Source organism: Cavia porcellus, unplaced genomic scaffold (genome assembly GCF_034190915.1).
Source record: "Cavia porcellus strain 051 isolate PalLab524CR breed Dunkin Hartley unplaced genomic scaffold, mCavPor4.1 scaffold_32, whole genome shotgun sequence".
Taxonomy (NCBI): domain Eukaryota; kingdom Metazoa; phylum Chordata; class Mammalia; order Rodentia; family Caviidae; genus Cavia; species Cavia porcellus.
Window position 1 is genome coordinate 41,658,502 of NW_026947515.1, and position 22,388 is coordinate 41,680,889.

General features: G+C 41.4%; 1 protein-coding gene across 3 annotated transcripts in view; it reads left to right on the forward strand.

The window, feature by feature from the left end:
- Window positions 1-2,219: 2,219 nt before the first annotated feature.
- Myocd (myocardin) overlaps window positions 2,220-22,388 on the forward strand; it is an 87,913-nt gene continuing 67,744 nt past the window's right edge. For all 3 annotated transcript variants that reach the window (XM_023563530.2, XM_013148678.3, XM_013148679.3), the window contains exon 1: window positions 2,220-2,574. Coding sequence is in view for 2 of the 3 variants with exons in the window: in XM_013148678.3 (XP_013004132.2) it covers window positions 2,520-2,574 (55 nt within the window). In the remaining variant the exon portion in view is untranslated. The remainder of the gene's footprint in view (window positions 2,575-22,388) is intronic.

The window sequence follows — 22,388 nt, forward strand, 5'->3', positions numbered from 1 at the left end:
ATCTCCTCTCTACCTCGAACACCTCATAAAAATCTGACTGGACTTCCTTCCCTTCCCTTCCCTTCCCTTCCCTCCTTCCATCCTTCCTTCTTTCCTTCCATCCTCTTCAGAGTTTCTTAGTAGTTTTTCTCTACTACTGACTTTGCAATATTCCTTATCCAACTAATCTCTTTCCTTCAGAGTCCCGTGTGTTGCACACATCTCAAAGCTTGTTGGAGTTTTACTGGATTCCCGGCCATCCTAATTTCCCCCTTTCCATCAAAGGCCAGGAGGCTGACAACAAAATGATGCTGTGAAGAAAGAAAAGTCCCTCTTGGCACACAGAACAATCCCCCCTCCCCAGTGTTCACATCCCCACTCCGGGCACCTGTGCTTTATGGTGTATGCATGGCAAGGAGAAGTTAGGTAGTGATTGGAATTAAGATGGATAGTCAGATAACCTTACAATGTTTATCCAGACTGTGAGGGTGATGTGGGAGAAGAATGCAGAAGTGGGGGGAGGGTGTTAGAGCACCAAGCTGACCCACTGTAGCTAGCTTTGAAGACGGAAAGGACCAGAAGCCAAAGAACATGGGTGGTCTCCAGAAGCTGGAGAAGGAAAGGAAACAGATTCTTCCCTACAGCCTCCAGAAAAGAGCACAGTCCTGCTTACCAGCACTCTGGCTTTAACCCCACAAGACCAGTGCCCAACTGCTGACCTCTGGACCACCAAGATAATGGTTTGAAGCCAGTAAGTATGTGGGGATATGTTCCAAAAAGTATAGCAAAGTCTTGTGCTTTGTGTGGGAAATTTTAATGTAATCACTGGGATGCTTCTGTACACTCATACACCAGGATGTGATTCCCGAGAGGGACTTGGACAGGATTGTTCCTCCTGTCTTTGGACAGGTAGAGAAGAAACTTTCCTATCTGTACAACCTGGTCTGAGCCAAAGAACGAACTTCAAGCAGGTTTAATCGCCCCAATGGGGTTTCAAGCAACAGGAGTTGGGAGCAGACTTAGGGCCTTGGAGACTGTTCACCCCCCGTGAACTATAGTCACAATTAGGTCTTCTTCTTTCGCCAAGGGATCTTTTCTGGGTGCAGAGCTTTGAAACATAGGCAACCCTGAGTGTTGGAAGAGGTAGCAGCTGGATACCCACGTACACATAGTTTTCAAAGAAATTAAACCCAACTAACCTATTACACAGTTTGGTTTTTATTTTTCTGAATCGCCAGCTCTTAAACCTGTTGCTTGACGTCAGGGTTTGGGTTTTTTTCCCCCCGCAATTGATGAATTTATAATACGGAGCACGTTCTAGACGCTAAGAACTTTGCTTTGGAAACGCACAAATATTTGCCGGGAGGAAAAACTCACTCGTTCGCAGGAAAAGCTATTTAGGCTCTGCAGCTAAACTCAGCCCTGCTCTGATCTGGCCCCAGCTCCAGAGCCACGCCCCCTGCGAGCCCCAATCCATGGCAGAGCCCCAGGGGGGACGTTCAACCCCGGTGTCCTCCTCCATCCCTAGGGGGTGGCGGAGAGCACGGTGTCCGGGCTGAATCTCCAGACACACCGAGTCAGAGTACACACTCAAAAAGCAGATTCAGAAACATCAAAGGCTTCTCCGATGCTCCCTAGGAACGCTCCAAGCCTGGTACCCCAGTGGCGAGGTGTCTCCTGCTCCTCCTGCGCTCTGAGCCCCCGAGCAGCGGGTGGGAGGATCTGCGCTCTGGGGTCCGAGTGCTGCTGGGCAGGGGACCCGGCCCATCCCAGCGTCCCGCGTGGCCATCCCGCCGGCGCCCGCGTCCTTTCGGCCTCCCAGCTTGGGTGGCCGGCGGGCGGGAGATGCAGCGTCCTCCGCGGGTGCAGGAGCCCGGGGTCGGGGAAGCCCGGGCCGCGCTGTCCACTCCCTGCCCAGCGAGGTCCGGGTTGCGCTGCACCGCAGCATCCGCGCCTCGCGCAAGCCCCCGGGCGTCGCCGCCCTCCGCGCTGTCCTCGGAGTCTGCACCCCTGAGCTCGGCCCTGCAGGGGCGCGGGACCCCAGGGCCTCCGTCCCGCCCTCCGCGCCTGGCCAGCAGCTCAGCCCGCTGCAAAGAGTTAAGAGCCGGCGGCCGAGGCTCCCCGGGCTCCGCGGGTCCCCAGGCGCCGCTCGCCGCTCCTGATTGGCTGAGAGCCTGTCAGTAGTAAAGAGTATCAGATAGCAAATTTGGGACCTTCATAAAGGCGTGGTGGCGTTACTCCGCAATCGCTGGCAGCCTATGACATCAGCCAGGAACGCCTGGGATGCCGCGGCCCCTGGCAGGCCTCTGGGGAGGAGGGTCTTGCGGGCTAAGAGTTAATTAGTCCCGAAGAGCCAGGGGGGAGGCGCCAGTTTTCTGGGGACCCCGGCTGCCACCGTCTGTTCTCCTACCCAGGGGAGCTCACTGAGAGTTGGATGCATTCTGGGTTGTTAACTGCGGTCACCTGGGCTCCCGGGAGCCTGTTCCTGGTGGAAAAGAGGGGCGTCTGGCAAAGGGACCAGCGGCCTGCTGAGACGCACCATGACACTCCTGGGGTCTGAGCATTCTTTGCTGATTAGAAGCAAGTTCAGATCAGGTAGGGCTAAGGCATTTAGTATTTCTTCTCAAACTTTCCTCTTCTGTGATTCTGCACTCTAGAACTGCTCTCCAATTAGTATCTCAAGGGTAGCCCGCCGTGGCTACCTCAGCTCTGTTCCCCAGAAACACATTTTGGAGAATTTTACTTGACTTTGGGAACCTTTCGTGTCTTCCGTTACAAATGTGTTCAGTTGTGGAGTGTGGGTTTTGTTTATGACTAGGCCAATCTTTGTATCTTATTGTATTTTTTCCTTGAATCTGTGAATAGAAATTTTGGAGGGGTATATCCAAAGAGAACTTTGGAGGTGAGCTAATAAGGGGTTCCCGGTTTGGGAACTGTGGAACACTCAGTTAAAATTTCTGAGAAGATGGACCTGGTGTTGTGTGTTAGGTACAAGGGTCACTTCAAATGTAGCTAATCAAAACAAATGTATTTCCCAAAAAAGTCACTTGGGGGAAGTAAAAATAGCAAATTTGGAGCACACCAAGAATTCAAAATGACATCACTGTAGCGGGAAAAAAAAGTCCAGTGCCACAAATATTTTTTCCCAAACCATCTGATATTTATAAATGGAGAATTTTCCCCCAAATTTCTGTGTTAGTGGCACATAGAGAAACTTCCCAAAGGATGCTGAGTAGAGGTGAGTGTAAGGGAACATTGAACTCTAGTGGCGCCTTCTGAAGGGGTCGTGCGCCCGCAGCTAGGGCCAGCAGTATGTGGGTTCCCGTGTCTAGACAGGGCGCCGGTTGACTGCTTAAGTTCTGTGGATATCGTTGGTTTTCTAACAGTAGTAACAACCCACTCAGTCGAGGCAGGACACCTGCTTAGAATGTGGATTGCTGTGCCAGGGGCCCCGTGGGAACCTTCAGCAAACAGGTGTCAGCAAGATGTTCGTGTGGTTTGCTGAGCTGCGTTTCTGGTGGCCTTCACAAACGGGGCTGCTCGGTGGTTTCACTAGGAAAGCGTGGTTCAAACGTGTGGATGCTGGGAAACAAGAATCATCCATAACTAATGTAGCTGCTCCTGGGTGTTAGGGGTCGTGGACTGTTGGAAGATCTGTTGTTCTTGCACTGTTGAGTGAATGAGCTTGGGCAGCCACTAGCCGTGGTGCCCCTGAAGCCAAGTGTGGTGAGCGCCAGCCACAAAGGTCTGCAGTGGATTAAATCCTTCCTTCCCTTTCCACAAGGTGAGGCGGCTGGTATGTTAATCAGCCAGAGACCTCAGCACCAGTTGATAATTTGCTTAAAAACTGCAAGGCAACACTGCCACCTTTCTGAAGAAGAGAGGATGTGGACTTCTTAGGCCTGAAACTGTGTGCATTTCAAAGGCTCCCTGCAGGTCTCCTGCGGAGGGCAGGGAGGGGCTGGATCATCTCTAAAAGGATTTTGGTGATGTTCTTGATAGTAGACTTGTAAACTAAACGTATCCAATGCTTCCTTCAGTTAAAGTGCAGTAGAAAGACAATTTTTCCACTGCTCCCAATTTCCATCTCCAGGGCTTTGTAGAGTCCTGGGCTCTTCCAGGTAGATGCCACCCCTGAACCTAGGGTTTAGAGAATTACAGTCTCTCTCCCTCCCCTCTCCGGCCCCTGCCTCCCCGATTGAAGTGTGGGCAGCCCTTTGTGGCATAATGATGGATAGCTTGAAGAAAACATGATACAGAAGCAGAATCAGTCGAGTTTAATCCTCCATCCTTTATAAACAGGGAAATAGGAGTCTGGAAATGGGCAAAGTGGCTTGGTCAGCTAGGATGCAAGGACGGGTAATCCCTCAAAAGAAAAAAAGAGTACTATATAAAGCTTAGAAAATGTAATACTTAAAGGTGGTAGCTATTCTTTTTGGATGTAATTATAACAATTAGCTAGACTAGTGCTGAGATCTGGTTGGTTGCATGGGAATCAGAGGGCCTCTGTCTAAGGGATCCCAGCTTACTCTGTAGCTAACAGTAGCTAAATAGGGATTCTTTGTTTGAGTTCTTCATGTCTTCTTCCTTAGCCTCTTTTTTTTTCCTGAGCCATTCAAACTGTAATCTCATTGCATTGTTTTAACCTCACTGTAAAACTTTGCTTCAATTACGTATCTTATAAAAATATCTCAAAAATAAATGCAACTAAATTGCTTTCTTATTATAGCAGCGTAGACTCTGCGTGATAGGGCTTGTTCATAAGCAAGCAGATAATCCCTTTCACCCTGCAATTGACATGAATGACAGCAAGGTTTTACCAACTTTCCATAAACTATAATCAAGTGGCCTGGGGATTAAGAACAGGCTCTCACTACAGGGCCAGTCAGCTCTGCAAGTTTACATTTACAAACATGTTTAGTGATTCAAAGTCATCTTATCTGAGACGAAGCAGGGAGTCATGCTGGAGTATGTGGGTCCTGGGCCAGGCTATCTGAGTTTTTAAGGAGTCACCTCCACTTATTAACTGTGTGACCTTGAACCTTAGATAAGTTACAAATTCTCTGTGCCTTAACTTGCCTCATGAGAACCATGAGAATGGTGATCTGATTGTTGTGGGAATTAAGTGTGATAATGCAAGCAGCTCTCTTAGAGCAAATGCTTGAGCGGAGGAAACCCTGGTGATTAATTAGCATTCTGTTGTTAATATTAGTGGGCAGTGGGACGTGCTGCTGGTCTCTTCTCCCCCGGTCTTGGTTAGTTCATCCGCAAATGTCCAAAATGAAATAGGTGATTTTTTTTAGACCATTTCCTTATGATTCTCTGAAAAAACATAAAGATTATCGGGAAACAAGCAAAATGGCAAAACTGTGATTGACATAAACCAGTACCGTTTACCAAAATTTAATTAGGGTTCCTAAGTGATGCTATTTTTATAGTTTTAACCTTTCCCCCTTTTTTAATACTGGAAATTAAAATCAGGGCCTTTGTACTGAGCTACATCTCAAACTCTTTTTGTTTTTTTTATAATTTTGGAGACAATATCTCACTAAGTTGCCTAGGCTGAGTTCAAATTTACAATTCCTCTGCCTCAGCTTCCCAGAGTACAAGAATTAGAGGCATCTGCCACCAAACCTGGCTTTTTGTTATTTATCAATGTCTATAATCAGTGTTACTGTCAGCATTCTCCCCTAATACCAGGACCCGGGTCCTATAAAATTGAGGTACAATACACACAGGAACATGGATCAAAGAGCATGAACAAAGAACAGGACTTCCAGTAACGGATTTTACTTTTAAAGAACTGTGTGTTTCTTTTCTCTTTTTTCTTTTGTCTTTCTTGCCTATCACGAAAAGCCCAAACAAAGACAAACTGGTACTTATCATTTTCACAAATGTTGGGCTGTTAGACTTTGGAAATAAAAACACAGAATACCTAGGTTAGTTTATATTTCCAACAAATTAATATAAAGGATAATGTTTAAGTACCCAGCAATATTGACACTATGTTTTTATCTGAAATTCAAGCTTCATTGGGCATTCACTATGGTATTTGGGGACCCTCCCTACAATCCTAATGGTCCTTGTTGCTCTCCCTGAGATCCCCTCAAACTCTTGGGATTCTAGATTAGTCTGTGAACATTCTGTAAGATTATAATTTTTATATTTTAGGCAAGAAAGCAAAAGGCTCAGAAAAAGGAGAGGGAGGAGTAACCCCGAGTCCCCTAGAACAGAACAGCACTCTGAGGGGAAGAGCATATAGACCAGCTTTTGGTTCTGTGGAGAGCTAGAAGATAAACTCAGTAGCCTGCTGGTGCTCCGGCAGCAGAAGCGCCAGGAGTCAGAGCTCCAGCTAGAAGAAGCAGAGGCACGTTTAACGCAGACGGTTAATGCACAGTGGTGGACTCAGCGGAATGTCAGGTAGAGGAGCACCTGCCCTCTGCTCCTCCCACCCCAGCTGTGCCCAGGCTCAGCCCCCCATATCTGCAACTCGCTGACAGTGTGAGACATTTCAGCAGGATCCTGGGGTCCGTTCCTCTGTGCCCTTCCTCTATTTGCTATCTTTCAGAAAACTAAAAGGGTCTACTGATTCCTACTTTTAGCTTAAAATCTCTGGTGCTGAATTTTCTCTCTAATAAATTTCTCTCTAATAAATTTTCTCTCTAATAAATTTCTCTCTAATAAATAGATTTTTACCATAATGGACACTTTGGGAGAAATTTCCATCATGACCCCAAAGAAGCCAAATCCCTGGTATTGTCTCCAGTATTCATTAGTTTTATAGCTTAAAACAAAGTTTTGCCTAAAAAAAATGATTTTCCCATAATATTGTACATATATAATTTCTTTTTTTTTATTTAAGGAGAAAAGAAAAAAAAGTGGAAGGGTACAAGTTATACAGATTTGCAGAAGAAAAAAATGAACAGTAGGAAATCACTAGTTAATGGATTACATATTGCCATCTTAAAAATAATTGCTCAAGTCACAAAATTAAAGCTTATAGAGTGGACATTCCAACAATGATACTGCAAACAGTTCTGTTCAATGATCCAATAAAACTCTGTGCATATATAATTTCACTGACCTTTTTAGGGCTCATGTTGGTCATCTACAAGTTGCAGGATTTTCTTCTGTAAAGTTAATCCCAAACTAAGATTTCGTAGTTTCTTACGTGAACAACCATTCAAACTATTCAAACTTTTGAACAGTTTTAAAGACTCTAAGTTTAATGAAAGAATTACCACGTGAGAACAAAAGTGACGGCTGAGTTATATTTTTAATCCTAAATGAGGATTTTAAATCTTCTTTGAAAGCCAAAGAAAGATTATGCATGTTGCCAGTTCCCAGTATTTATGAGGAATCACAGACATACTAATTTTAAAAATTCTTTAAAAACTAAGCACAAGTCCAGGTCTGGCTCAGGTCACCTTGAGCCCACTGCACTCTTCTGGTATGGTCACCCTGGATTCACTCCCAGACCACGTGCTCTCCACTCCTTGTCTGAATTAAGGTCTCAAGAACCCCAGCACCCACCCTCCCTGTCCGCTTTTACCTGTGGCTGTTAACCCTGGGAGGCTAGCTAAACATTTTGTTTATTGGTTATTTGTTCATGAGGGCTCAAAGGACTTTTGCTTGTGTGTTTCTAGTCCCTTCATTCTTTAGGGCCTAGAAAGTGCATGGATAGAGACCCAAGATATGCTTGTCAAGGGCTTGGGGTGTCGCTCAGTGGTGGGGCACTAATTTAGGGTGCATGAGGCCCTGGGTTCCATCTTCAGCACTACCAAAAAAAATTAAATACTTTTTATAATTCCCCATAAAGATAGTATTCAAACACAGTAAAAGTAAATAGTATATGTTTGTTTTAGGCATGTGTGTATACGCGTGTACTAAAACTAAGGAGAATACAGAGAATGATAAGAAAATATAAATACAAAATTCTGAGCACTAGCAATATGAGAGAGGTACATGAAGAGATGGGACATGTCCCAAAGGTAAAAAGCAGGTTATTGTTACAGCCTGTAGGGCTGACAGTAGTTATGTACGTATTTATTATTGAGAATTAATTAAACAGATCATGTATAGGTCAATGATTATGACATTACAGTGTGTCATGGACCAGGGATTATTATTAATCCTGTTCTATCTTAGTTCCTTTTTAAAAAAAAGTGTTTAAATACCTTAAGATCAGAATGAAGGACATTCATCTTTTATCTACTATAGTACACGATAGAAAGAGTCAGTAAGTGTTTGTCATATTGGATTGAGCCAAACTGAATGGATTCTAATCTAACAGGATTAAAGAAAAGCAGAAATACACCATAGCAGCGAAAGTGGTCAGCCATAGTGTAAGAATTTTACGTTTCAGAAAATTCCAACCTGAGAAGGAGACATGGGAACATCACCAACAAGGCTCCATTAGTCACCTGCTAGATTGTGAACAAACATGTCGCATTTCTGTCCAGGTGGGTAAGGAGCTAACAGGTGCAGTTCACAGCAACTACTTTCTGAGAGCTGTGACTTGTGTCTCGTGGGTAGAGCCCAGGAGGAGTCCATCACTTTTACCCTGATTCTATGGCCCTAGGAAAGTCCAACCAGCACATGCAGCTGTTTCCAAAGTGATTACTGGTTTTTGCAGCCCCCGACTCTTTGAAGGAAAGATCTCTTTGCAAATACTACAAAGGTGATCAAAATATCTGGTGAAGGTTTAAATGTCAAAAACTCAGTTACAGTAGAAGAAAACATGCTGTCTTTAATCCTTCTTAAAACAGTTCCTCTCTCTTCCAACACACTTATGACATCTTTCATTTCTGGAAGTTTTTATTTGAGAGTGCCTTTACCAGATGTGATTTTTTAAAAAAATGAATACAGTGAACACTGCTACTGCCACTGAGTACCATCCAACAGAAAGGCAAATTTATAAAAACAATGTGTCCTCATCCACCAAATTCACTGGCTGTGCCACAGTTCAAATTCTGGATCTTCCCCAAGGTAAAAACTGACTGAGAATGGTAAAAATTTTGAACTGATTCTGGACATCAAGGCAACCATGAGTCTACAACTAGACACTCACAAAAGAAGAATTCTAGAGTCGCTTCAGAAAGATGCAAGAATGGGGGGATGAGGGGCAGTATTTTGAGAGGGATTAATGTCAATGTGTCTTTTACAGTCCTATCTTTTTCAAATTTAGGCCTGCCCCATATTTTTCAGCCATCCCTTGTGTTAAGTGTTTCTTTTACAAAAAGAATTCCTACTCACCCTGAGGGAATGGATTACTGGACTTAGTGGCATGTGGATTGCACAAGAAACAGGCATACAGCAGTTAAAAGGTTTTGATGGACATAAATAGGATTAACAACAATAACAACAACCATTAGCCAAATAGTTTTGCAACTTTATGATTTTAGTACTGAGAGTTTCAATTTTATTAAGCAGGTAGTGCTTACTTTTTCCAGAATAGCTAGTAAATCAAGCTCTATTTAATTAGATGTGTATCGTTAGTCTTAGATAAAAAAGAAAGAGGTCTCCAAATTTTGTTAAAACAAGATGTATCCTTTATTCCCAGAAATTTACAATAAATAAGACTGATTCTTATCTTTTACTTTTTCAGAGCACCACAAAAATGCCCTCTGGAAACTTTGAAGGGAGAATAATGTCTTTCTTTTCTTCCACTAGTGAGGAAAGATAAATTCTTGTTCCCTTGTTGGAGTGCTTTACTTATCAGTACAATCACTCTCACTGATGTTTGCTGTATCATGAGAGAAGCACAATTCAAAGTGAATTAAGTCACTGGAATATGGTAAACAGTATGTATCGGTAGCTCTCATGCATAGGATCACTTGATATGTGTAGGCATGAGAAACAGATTGACAAACTTTCATATACTTAGTACATTTGATCCACACCCCTCAAGTGGCATCCCAGCTTGGACTAATAAGTAAATTTTCCATTCTGCAATCTGCATCTTTCCCCTTTATAAGAAGCACAAAAACATCAAGTATTTTTTTTTCTCATAAGATATAACCATTTAGCTCCAAGAAATATTCCCATTTCACAGGTGAGGTGAAATGTTCCTCCTTTCCTGGTCTTAGAACTAATCCCCTATTGGAAGCTGGTCAACTATTTCTTCCTCCTGACTGGTGGGGCTGATTTTTCAATCGGAAGTAAAGTTCCACGTGGAATTTTTTGATATTGAAGCTCCAGACAAGAGCCTAGGATTTCAAAAAATATTAAATGTGGAAAATGCTATTTAATATTAACTGAACAATAATCTCAGTCTTCTAATTTCTGTGTTATTTGTGTTCCCTTCTTATCCTTGCCCAGGTGCACAAAGATATTTACAAGATTATAATCAGAGTACATGTGTAAGTTTATACCCAGTCTTTATCAATAGTAAGTCCTAAATGTTTTCTCAGGCTGCTCCATAGCAAGATAATTTTTACCTTAAGACTGCATTATATTCCAATAAGTGAATGTGTGATAATCTCCCACTTATATTGAAAAACTAAATTAGTTATAATTTTATAGCATACAGAGCACTATAATGAAAATTGTTATGCCTAACAGGATGAAATCCTTTATGCAAAGACAGAAAATGTTTCATTAGATTTAACTCACCTTGTACATTTTCCAAAAGTGACTGCTACTTAGTGAACCTTTCATAGATTCCCAATGGAGCAAGAGAAAGAAAATGAGCATCAGTTTGTTGGGAAACTTCCTTGTGATCTGCTCTCTGGGGCCTGCATGTTACCAAATATGACTGATACTTTAACAATGGAGGAGAGGACGAGGTGTTCCTAAACCTCTTATCTGTGGACTCTTCTGTACATCATTTAATCCTTACAAAAATACAAGTGTGTTGTCCTCATTTTATAGATGAAGCAGCTGAAGCTCAGAGATGTCAGATGACTAGGAGGCCAGATGCGAATCTGGTTTCTCCACTGTGCCATGATGGCCATCTCCGTTAGATACATCTTCCTCACCTCCTCTCGCCTGCATATACCCCATTCCCAAAGGAGTTACTAGCTTTCTCTCTCCCTCTCTCTCTGTCTTTCTGTCTCTCTCTGTCTCTCTGTCTCTCTGTCTCTCTGTCTCTCTGTCTCTCTCTCTCTCTCTCTCTCTCTCTCTCAGCTGCAACTCCAGAGATACACCCCATGATTATTATGTCACTGGTTTTCTAAATAGTAATTTATCAAGCTACCTGTGTCTAGTACTAGTTAATCTTTAACTCGTACATGCTACGTCTCAAAATTTCAGGATTTTTACTAAGATTTGATTAGTAGATTGCAATTCATTTAAGAATAAAAATTCAGGTAATTTTCAAAAACCAAAACAAGAAGAGATATGCTCTATGACATTAAGTACACAAGAAATATGTAGTAATTAGTACTCTTTTTTTGAGACAAGTCTCATTTAAATAACTGATATCTTGAGTAAACAGAAAAATATTATCACAGTGCCAAAAGTATGTATATAGAGGGATGTGTAAATTTAATCTCTGATGGTGACATCCATTAAATTCAGCACAAAGGATGTAGTGAAAGTTTGTTAGGTAAGTGAACTATTTGGGAAAAAATAACTCAGGTATTTTATAATAAACATTTAAATAAATTTCATATCTATTAAAAGCCACAGAGACCTATAATATATCAAAATAGAACAATAGAGAATAATTTTATAACCTTGGAATGGGACAAATTTCCCATTCATGTCTCCCAGAGTAGAAATAAAGATGAATAGATCAGTCTCCCAAAAAGTTTAAAGCCATACATGAAAGACATCACCAAAAGGGAATTCTTGAATGTGTATGTGAAACAAAATTATTTTTAAAAAGCTTCTACAAATAATAAGATTAAAAGTAAACAATCTAACAGAAGATAATTCAAGGAGGAGAAATGGTTTGTAAGCACAAGAAACACATTCAACATTCAAGGAAATGCAAATTGAAATACCAAGATACTATTTTTTTCACATCTCACATGATCTAAAATTTTAAATATTGGCAACATGATGTGCTGGGTAGGCATGCAAATGAGCACATCTATGCTGCTGGTGAGCAAATTTAACAAGGTCTTAGGGCACAAATAAACCATATTTACTGACTTTACATGAGTTTTATCATCAACAAACATACTTCAAGCTACTTAATTCAAAGAAGCCCATGTACACATATACTTTCAATACAATGTAATATATAATGTGTGACCTATAAAACAGAAACAATGTAAGTATTCAACTATAGGGGGATGGTTAATTAAATTATGATGCATTCATTCTACAAAATACAATAATGTAAAATACAAAATAAGAAATTCAGTTATATAAAACACAAAATAAGAAATTCTATATGAACTGGCATAGAAAAAGCTCCAAGATACACAGTTAATGTTTTTTACACTAGACTATAACACAATCAGGCAATTTCACTTGTGATTTTTTATTTGTGTTTTTTTTTAATTTATACCAAGAAAAACTAAAGAATCAAAAATAGCTAAATAACATACATCAAACTGTTCACAATGATACCCAGGGGTACAGACATGGCAATACCTTGTCTTATGTTTTCCATTTAAATCTTTTAAGATAAGTGTGTTTGTACTTATGTGATTTTAAATATGGTACTTAATTTAAAGAGAAATTCATACTATACTCATGGTGGGAAATAGTACATTTCTGCAAATCTTTAATCATGTATATATAAGTTCAAGTGTGAATTTAGAGGATATAAATTCTCAAACTCATTTGATTACACATTTAAACACGTTAAGCCTCCGAACAGACACAGAACGTTAGACGACACAGATATTGGACTTCAAATTGTAAATTTAATACCCCCCACAACAAATGCACACACACAGAGAAGTATCAATATATTCTCCATATTTATATGAAGAATACTTGACTATCAGGTAGCAAGGTAAGACAATTCTTTTAAGAGTTGAAAGATTTTAAACCCAACAAATAGGAATCAGAACATACCATAAACAAATACATCAGCATAATTTTTCTTACATTCTGTTTTATATTCTTTAGTTTGATTACTTATTCAATGTCTCCTACAGCAATGGCTTTGGAAATAAACAGCTGGGCAGAGTAGTATGTATATTTCCACCTCTCTGAGCAATGCAGTGGGAGCGGGGGAGGAACTTTGAAGCTGCTGAGCGGGGACTTGACAGAGTCCTGGGAGCTTCAAACTGTCCTCAAATCCCTGGCAATCCCAGAACACGTTCAAGCTGCAACCACGAAAGCTTGTTCCTCAACCAGGAGACAAAAACCCCCACAACCTGATACTAATTTGCAACAAGCTCCCATCTAAAGTACCATTTTCTGTGGTTATCTCTGAATAGTGATGACCTGAAAAATTATAATGGAAAACGCCAGATACCAAAATCCCTGCTGAGGATATCTGTCTCATCCACCTGGCAATATGGCACGCGGATGCAAAAGACAAAGAGAGAATATTCTGCAGTTGAGCTCTGGGGTGATCCGATGTTCTCTGTGGAACAAAAGGCCTGATCTTCAAAAGCTCCTGGCTTTCCTTGGTATCCATCAGGGAGGTGGGTCAAGACAGAGTGCACAGGGAGAAGAAACTTTATAGCCCTACCTGGCACAGAGGCCTCCAATTAGCAGTGCACAGACAGTTTTGATGTTTGCAAGGCTGGCCCTTTACTGCCAGGAACATTTGTTTCAATACAGCCAACTCTACATATTTCAGTAAATAGGGGGAGAGGGGACCAGGGACGGGTTGTGACAAGGGCTTTGTTTCTCAGGAGAGAGCAATGTGGTGGTCGTCCACAGGCAGACAAAAGCAATTTTTAAGTCTTAAATGACTTTTAGTACAGTGTATTGGTTTGGTTGTTTTATTATACTATTGTGTTCTCGCAAATCTCTCATTATACCTAATTCATAGATGAAACTTAATATTGGGATACATGTAGGGAAAAAAAACAGTGTAGAGTGTAGTGCAATTTGTGGTTTCAGCCATCTGCCAGGAGTCTTGGAAAATATTCCCCATGAATGAGGGGAAACAATGTATGTTGGAAAATTTTAATTTATCTCTTTTGGCCAAAGACCTGCAGTGAGCTGACTTGGCCTGAAATACTGTGCAGCGTCAGTGCTCTGATGGACTTAGGTGTGTGTCTCATGCTCTGGAACCTCTGTGACTCCATCTGCAAATATGGGAACAGCAAAGTCTGCAGGGATGGTTTAGTGAAACAGCTTGCAAAAAGTGTTTGATAGAGTGAGAGACCTGCTTCTCAGTTAGGGCTAGCTATTTAATTCTCACATGAATAGTGATTGTATATTAATTTAATTATACCAATGTTTCTATGACCATGCAATGGCATGTTAACTTAAAAAGTATTTTAAATAATTTATGTGTTATTATAAAATTGATTCTACAGTAGCAACATCTGGCTTCTCATGATAATCTCAGCATTTGCTCCTTAGCCATTCTAATTTCTTTTTACCCTAGCAGGCATCTGAGAGTAATAAAAATATTTTTGTCATTATAGACTTTATATTGAAAGCCTTTCATATACAGAGCATCATTTACTTTCTTCTATTCACAAAAAATAAAAGGCTTGAAGAAAACTTTATTTTTTTCATCATCCATTTTATACTGGATCTGGGCTTTACACTTCTGAAGAGTACCAGCCTTGTCTGGGTCCCAGTAATGGTCACCCCTGGCTACTAGTGTGAGCAAAAGCTTATGGTTGTTTTTCCGGCAGTATTAGGAACCTCTTGTCTTAGAACTGAAAATACTGTTCTGTCTAAAAATAAAGCCAAGAGGAGCTCCCTTCATATAGAACGAAGTTTGGGAACAGCCAGCTCTTAGAGCAGTCTGCTAATTGGTAACACCATATAATAAACTCTTCCTCCCTCACCAAGACTAAGCACCTCAGTTAATATTTTTACTTGTTTATCAACTCTGTGAGTTTACAAAAATGACTGTAAGGATAAGGAGATCAAGCTTCAGTGACCTGAAGAAATTGGTCCAAGGCTCCCAGGAGATTGAAAACTAGAACTTTAGTGTCTGGGTTTCCAGAACTAAGTTTATCAAGTGGCCCCAAGAGAAACAGGCAGCCCAGGAGAAACACAGACAAGACTGGAAGACAGACATGTGCCTGGCACTTCACCCAGTTTCTCTCTCAACAAAGTGGTCTTGCTTCTCGGGGTATTTTTTCACACTGCAGCCATCCACACTGGCTTCAAGGCAGAGACTGAAAATGTTCTTAAGTGTTATATGCGTTTGCTTCAATACTTGTGTCTAATAGTAGGATCAAGATAATTTTCTATCTTAATCATTATATAGCATAATATATCTGAAGTATGATATAAATTTCTATATGCATACCTACAGTTGTATGGGTGCCTATGCCAACATACATATATTCTGTATAAATAATATTTATGCATATGGTATATATATCTGTATATTATGAAGGGATTGAAGATTTATTTCTGAAGATGCTCTTTGCATTGTTATATGTAGTGCTGCCAAAAAATTGTGAGAAAATTTCAAACTATTCAACAAAAGGCAAATTTTAATACACTGAAAATGAGATATGATATGCACATTAAGTATGGTACTTTCAGAATAATGTGATGCTTACAATGCAAGAGAAAGGTTTCAAAGTGGCATGTGTAATACAAGCCCATTCCTCAGAAAATGTAAGGTGGCTCCCTTTCTGTACACAGGTACGGGGTTGTGAGTCAGAAGAAAGACACAAATATCAATAGACAGTGCTTATCCTTGTAAACCTGAATTCCCATTAATTTAATTTTCCACCGTGAAACTTTTATAATCTTTTCATATTTTGTATAATTAACATGCATTTGTTTTATAATCAGAAAAAGCAACACATGCTGTAAATGTTACTATAGAAAGTACCATAAGCAAAGCTAAGATTCTCAAATTCTCTAACTTAAGTTCAGACTCAAGGATCACTGCCAGGTGTAGTCTAGTGCCTTCTTACTTCGGAAGAATTTTAACAGCCTCACAAAAGACAATTTTTTTCCAAACTCTACTTCCCTTTATTACAAATTTTCATTCAGCTATTCAGTGATTACCTTTGTTAGCCTCGCTAATAAGGTGTGTAGTGATTTATTAGAGGTTTTAGCCTAGCCATCGCAGTATCCTATAAGGTGTAAGCCTTCCTTAAATGGATGGAAAATGGAGAGCAGAAGGGGTTAATAAACTGACCAAGTCCACACATACAGAACAGGATGCACACACTTGAACTCAGATCTCCCAGAGCTAGATCTTGTGACCTTCCAGTGAACGAATAGGCACCAAGCGTCAGAGTTTATTGTGCTTAAGAATCTCCCCCAGCAATAGCTTTCAAAGAAAGCAGGTCAGATGGCAGGTCCTCCCCTTCACCCCCACACCCCCAGCACAGAGCCTTCCAGCATCCCGTCCTGGGTGTACGCACGCTGTCTGCTTAATTCACTCATGGCTTAATGCCACAGAATACATAAACAAGTGGGGAAAGCCTCTGAGAAGAATCTTGTGCCCAAATGGAGCAATTTGTCTTCTGAAATTATTGTTTGAAATTGTTTATGTCAGTTGCCGAGTTTCTGTTCTGTACTTCAGGACCTGTTTGTGATGAAAGTTAAAAAAAAAAAAAAAAAAATCCCCTGAGCCGACCAGCTATCCCAGCAGGACAATTCTGGTGGCACTGAGACCTGTTGCCTGCCTGTTCCCCATCCCACCCCAACACAGAGAACGATCTGATGAGGTTCACTGCAACCCCAGTGCAGTACCCAAGTGTTACCAGGTGTTCACTTTTCACTGAGCATGGCTCTAAGCAGTCAGGTGTATTACTAGCTAATTAATCCTTACAATAATCCTATAAGGAGCTGTCACATCCCATCTCCTGATTCCCAGGGAGAGAAGCTGGAGTTCCCAGAAGTCAGGAGTTACCACAAAAACCCCTTGCCTAGGAAACAGCAAAACTGGGCCTTGGATTCCTATTGCACATCTTTGATTTCATAAACCTCACCTATACTGGTGCACACTGGCTGGAGCTGGTTTTCTCCTTGTCTCCTAGAGAAAGTGCAGGCTGTGAGCTCTGCCCTAGTGCGCTACCAACCCAAGGCAATTCCGTTGAGGTTCTCCGTCCTTCTTCCTCTAGAGTCTTGAGCCTTTTTATCACGAAAGCCTCAAGCTCACAAACCTAGCAGCTTTGTGAGTGAGAGAAAATTCCTTTTGAGGCATGAATTAGTCATCTTCAAATGTTTTGACAAACTGAGAGCATGGTGCTTAGGGAAAGAATAGCTTCGCGGTGTTTGTGTGAACAGACATCTTTGTAAAACAAGCTGAGCCCGTGTGTGAGGCCAGATCATTGAAGTAAGTGCACTACATTGCTTGCTCTGATCTCTTTCAGTGTTCTCCTCGTGTTGCCCCTCCAAGTGCCCAGTGCTAGAAGCTGGCCTGATTAATGTCCCATAATCTCCTGAGGGGGAGGAGAGTTGGGACATCCCTAAGCGTGGAGATCAGACTCCTGCGTGAGGGCTTGTCTGTGTGGATCATCATGCAAGCCCAGCATGTTCTGACTTCCTTTGTCTCTCGAGACCACTGACAGCAGCATCAAAGACCTCCACACTGTCTCTTCTATGAGTCTTAGCAGGAAGACATGGGTGGACAGTCAGGCCTGGGTCTTTCTTCTGTTGGTTATTTTTAGTGGCAGAGATTGTGTTCCTCATGGTCGAGAGGGCTACTTGGGATTTTTTAGAGGGTCTTTGGTGACACTGGCGATCAAAGCCAAGACTTTCACACTGAGCTACATTCGCTACTCTTTGCTTTATTTTGAGGCAGTTTCTTGTTAACTTGCTAAATTGCTCAGCCTGAGCTTGAACTTGCAATCATCCTGCCTCAGCCTCCCAGAGTGCTGGGATTGTGAGCATGTACCACCATGTTCAGCTGGCCTTTGTCATTCTTGATCAGTGTGACAGCTTGGCCATAGGACAGCACACAAGGGAAAATTTGGCTGGAGAAAGTAATGATTAGTATCTGGAATCAAAGGCGAGGAGCAGAGTGTACTCAGGCATTCGCATTATACACAAAAATAATCCCTGGCTCTCAGCCTTGTGGGGAAACATGGCCAGGCTCAGAGCAGGAACAACCCAGGTATCCCAAGCTATCTTTCCACAGTCTCCTGGCTTTCTATCAGCCGCCTGTCTTCTGCTTATCAGGTGATGTGATGCCTCTGTACCCCAAGGAAGAATATGCAGGACTCACAATGACACAGGTGGCTGTTATGTCCTAGAGTCAGGTTGTACCAGGCAGAGGAGAGAATTTTTTGAACGGACCACCCACAGAGTGAGAAGGAGGGAGTTTGTGATCCATCGTATCAGCTTTCCTCTCTGGAGACCTGAACTTCCAATGTTACTTGTTATTTTCCTGGAAATCATCCATCCATCCTCCAGCAATGGCTTTCTCAAAACCTGTGCCTGACGCCACCTTTGAAGGCAATAATGCCAAGGTTAGCAGTTGTATATGAAGTTCTGCATTGTGGAAAGGTCCTTTCTAAGAGCTTTCAGCAGCCAAGTGCTCTGTTGGGTCCAGGACCTGTGATCTCTCCCCGGGACTGTATAAAGAAATGTGACCTATTTGTAAATTACCAGCCAAGTTGCTTCCTTAGCTCACCTTCCCCAGGCTCCTAAGTATACTGTGTACCCTGTGTGTCAGGTCAGGTGTGCATTTTTTTTTTGTCACCTTTACAAACTCTATGCTCACATACTGCAGAATCTTCGATACAACAAGATTTAAACGTAGATCTCAAAGCAGTCCTCGTTTGCATAGGTAGCTTCCTGCCACATTAATCCCAGGGATCCTTTCAGTTTGCAAATAAATCATGAAATAACAATGAGAGCTTTTAGTTGAGGTGAGGGATAAAACTGCAAAAAGAAATATGTATTACAAAACTACTGGGGTGTCTCAATATGGTGGGATGATTATCCATCTTTAGTACAAGAACTGGGGCTCAGGAGATAGGTGAGCAGGGAGCCCTAAGCTACACCAAATTCACATGGATAGCGGAGGGCAAAGGCATTTCCTAGTAACCCCAGTGCACAACCATTTCAGAGGAAAACAGAAAAGGAGGTGTCACTTACTTCCTGCCCTTTCTCCCACACTCTATAGGTAACCTATGACTTCTTTCCCTCACCCCATCACCAAGTCTTTCTGAAGTGAAATATTCTCTCTCATGGTCGAACTGTTGTTAAATAGAACTTGAAGGCAGAAAACTGTTTCACTCATTCATTTGTTTAAGCTCCATGGGAGAACAGACTAGAAAATCCTTTTCACTTCCCTAATTACATGATACTCCTCTTTCGAGACATTCCCACCGTTGTGACCATTTAATAGCCCTTTCCCTCCCTAGCTTGAAAGTGTTGTGTCAACAGAGTTTATTACAGCTCTATGCACAGCTGGGTCTCTTGTGTTACAAGTACATGGACCTAATAGTGGGTGATCAGTGACTACTAAAAAAATGAGATGAACGCACAATTGAAGTTACCAGGCTTGCTCTATTGCCTGCCCTTCTGGTAAAAGCACTATTTAAGGGATACTGAGAGTCCTCACAATTTTGCTACCAATAATTATTGCAAAAGCAATCGGAGAAAAGAAGTTGTCATGTTGGTTCTTCTGTGTGTGTGTCTGCCTCTTTCTGTCTGTCTCCTCTCTCTATCTTTATAATCAAGATGTAGTAATTCTTGTTTTCTCCTTTTGGTCCCCAAATTTGCCCTTCTCTTTCCATCCCCAAGTGAATTTTCTTGCTTTATCCTTGGATCGTGATGATACTCTCCAAACCATCCCCATCTCTCCCAATCACATGGGCAGCACATTAGCCATTCGAAAATGTCCATGTTACCATATTACTCTGCAGATCAAAAAATGACTGCCTACTTTCTACAGAATAAATTGCAAACATCTTAGTGCAGATATTCAAGGCCTTTCTTTCCCACTGCCATCTTTTGTCATTTCCACAACAGGAACCCTTTCTTTAATCAAGGTTAACCTCTTAGGGGTTCGTACACATTTTGTGGGGCTCCATGCAAAATGACAAATCAGGGCCACTTGCTCAAAAATGACTTAAAATTTCAAAATGCTGACAGTACAGGGTTAAGCACAGGGCCTATCTAAAATTGAGGTCCTGGTAAAAGAGGCCATGTGCTCAGGAAACCAGCCCTGGCCAGGGCATCCCCTGTTTATTCCAAATTCAAGTTTTTCTGCATGTCATTCATTTTGTCAAGACTAATCTTCATAATTCTATAACATTCCTGCCTGAATGTTTTAAGTCCCAGTTCATTGGTTGGTTGTAAACTTTATGTGCATGTATTTTGTTTTACCCTGTGGTCTAACACTCTATTTATTTAACTCAAGTGTGTATGTTTTCTCTTTTCTACTGGTGCAATCACAACTTGAATTATTTTGCATCATTCTCAGCATCTGGAGATGTTTTGGCAAATATCAAAAAATACTTAAAGTGTTTCAAAGGGCTGAACTAGTAGATCAGTGTGAGAAGGGATGATTCCTAGTGTGACCTGGTGATCCTACACGTTTCTGTGACGTCCATAAAAGTAAGTGCTATTCTGAGAGGTCACCATGGACCCTGATACCCACCCCTGACTCCTTAGAGCCTCAGTGGGGTTCTCTATTACAATTCTGCAACCCTCTCTTAAACAGAATACTGAGAACCATTACACGAAGCATTAAACTCTCATGGATAAAAACACTAGACACAAAGACAAAACTCAGAGCTCTGAATCTGGAGACTTACAAAGAAAGACCTTGTCAAAAATGAAGCCAAGTGTCACAAAATGTTAGTCCTCCAAGGACCTCTAGAGATCATAGGCTCATCTCTCTCATTTCTCTAAAGGAAGAAGCTAAATCTGATGAAGCCAAGTGTCTTCACCAAAGTCACATAGTTATGTAGTGAGAGGAATAGGGCCTGGTCTCCGGAACTCTTGTGTGAATTTCAAGGCATATCCTCTGATGCGTTGGGGAAGACAGACTTTGGGACACTTTCTGCTCATTGCTTGTAGGTATTTTGCCTATGTATGAAGCAGAAATTGAAATAAACAGGTAAATAAATAAATTACTTTTGTTTTCTATAAAGTTCTAGGATTTGACATAATTATTCATGTTCAAATTTAGAGTTGGCAGGCTGGGGATTTAGCTCACTGATTTAAGTGCCTGCCTGGCAAGTGCGAGGTTGTGAGTTCGATCCCCAGTACCAAAAAACAAAACAAAATTTAGACCTACCGTGTATCATATATGCAGATTGTGGCAAAGTACAGAGCCCAATGGCTCTGATGGAATGCTAATCATACAGTGGTCAAGGGTGCTGGTTTCCAGGCAGAATCAAATGATTCTAATAGTAGCCAAGAGTTCATCGTAACAGGTGCTGCACAGCAAATGAAGCCCACCGCCATCTGCTGATGTAAATGGCACTTCCCTTCTAACGCTGTCAATAATGGAGCTGGACTCTTTTTAAATGAGAGATTTTTCAGTGCCTTAGAGGCCCTTGCTGTCTTGCAGGAGGGCTCGAGGAACAAGATGGCTTGGGGAACAGGTTATATTGGTACAACTCCACCCACACTTTTTGCCCCAGCCTAAAATCATTTATCTCTTCCTAAGAAGTATCTTATAGTCATTTGAGATGCTTCGAACCAAACTGCAAAAATAGTGTACTTAAACTGGAAAGCATTTAGGGAGCCATTCAACCCAACCCAAAGATTTCAAAATTAGCTCCACAGAGCCCTGACATTTCATGAGAAGCTCTCTTGGCTTTGCTCACTATTGAACTATTTTTCTTTCCATCCATGTAAGATTTAGTTACATACTAAAATCCATAGTTTTATAATACTTTAAAAAGAAAGAATTGAAAGACTTTAAATCTAAGCTAGTTGTTCCCTTCATAGATAAAGAGGCTAGAGCCCAGAGAGGTGAATTTCTAGTACAATTATCCCAAAGTGCTGTTGAAAGAAAACATGAGTTTACTCTAAAATTTGGAGAGTTTTTTCACCTGTCCACGTAGTCAAGGGAGACTCTTTCCAAAGGAATTAGAATGTGTGGAGCATTTAGGAAAAAGAGAGGGATGCGACTTTGTGATGAAGAATGTTTGATTGGAACAGCAAGAATACAATCTTTTACTTTATCAGTCATCCCATTTTATAATCCTATTTTTTCCTTTCCCCATGAAATGACTTATTAATTGCATGGTAAGTGTAAATCGGTTTATGACTTCGGTAAAGTGTAAACACTAACTTGTAAGTCTGAAAAAACATCATGTAGGATCATGCATTCAAATTTCATTTTAAGAAATGTGCCCATTCTCTGAGACTGAGTGGTTGGGACAATCAGGTTACACAAACAGGCCTATGAAAGCAAAAGACAGTTTATTACA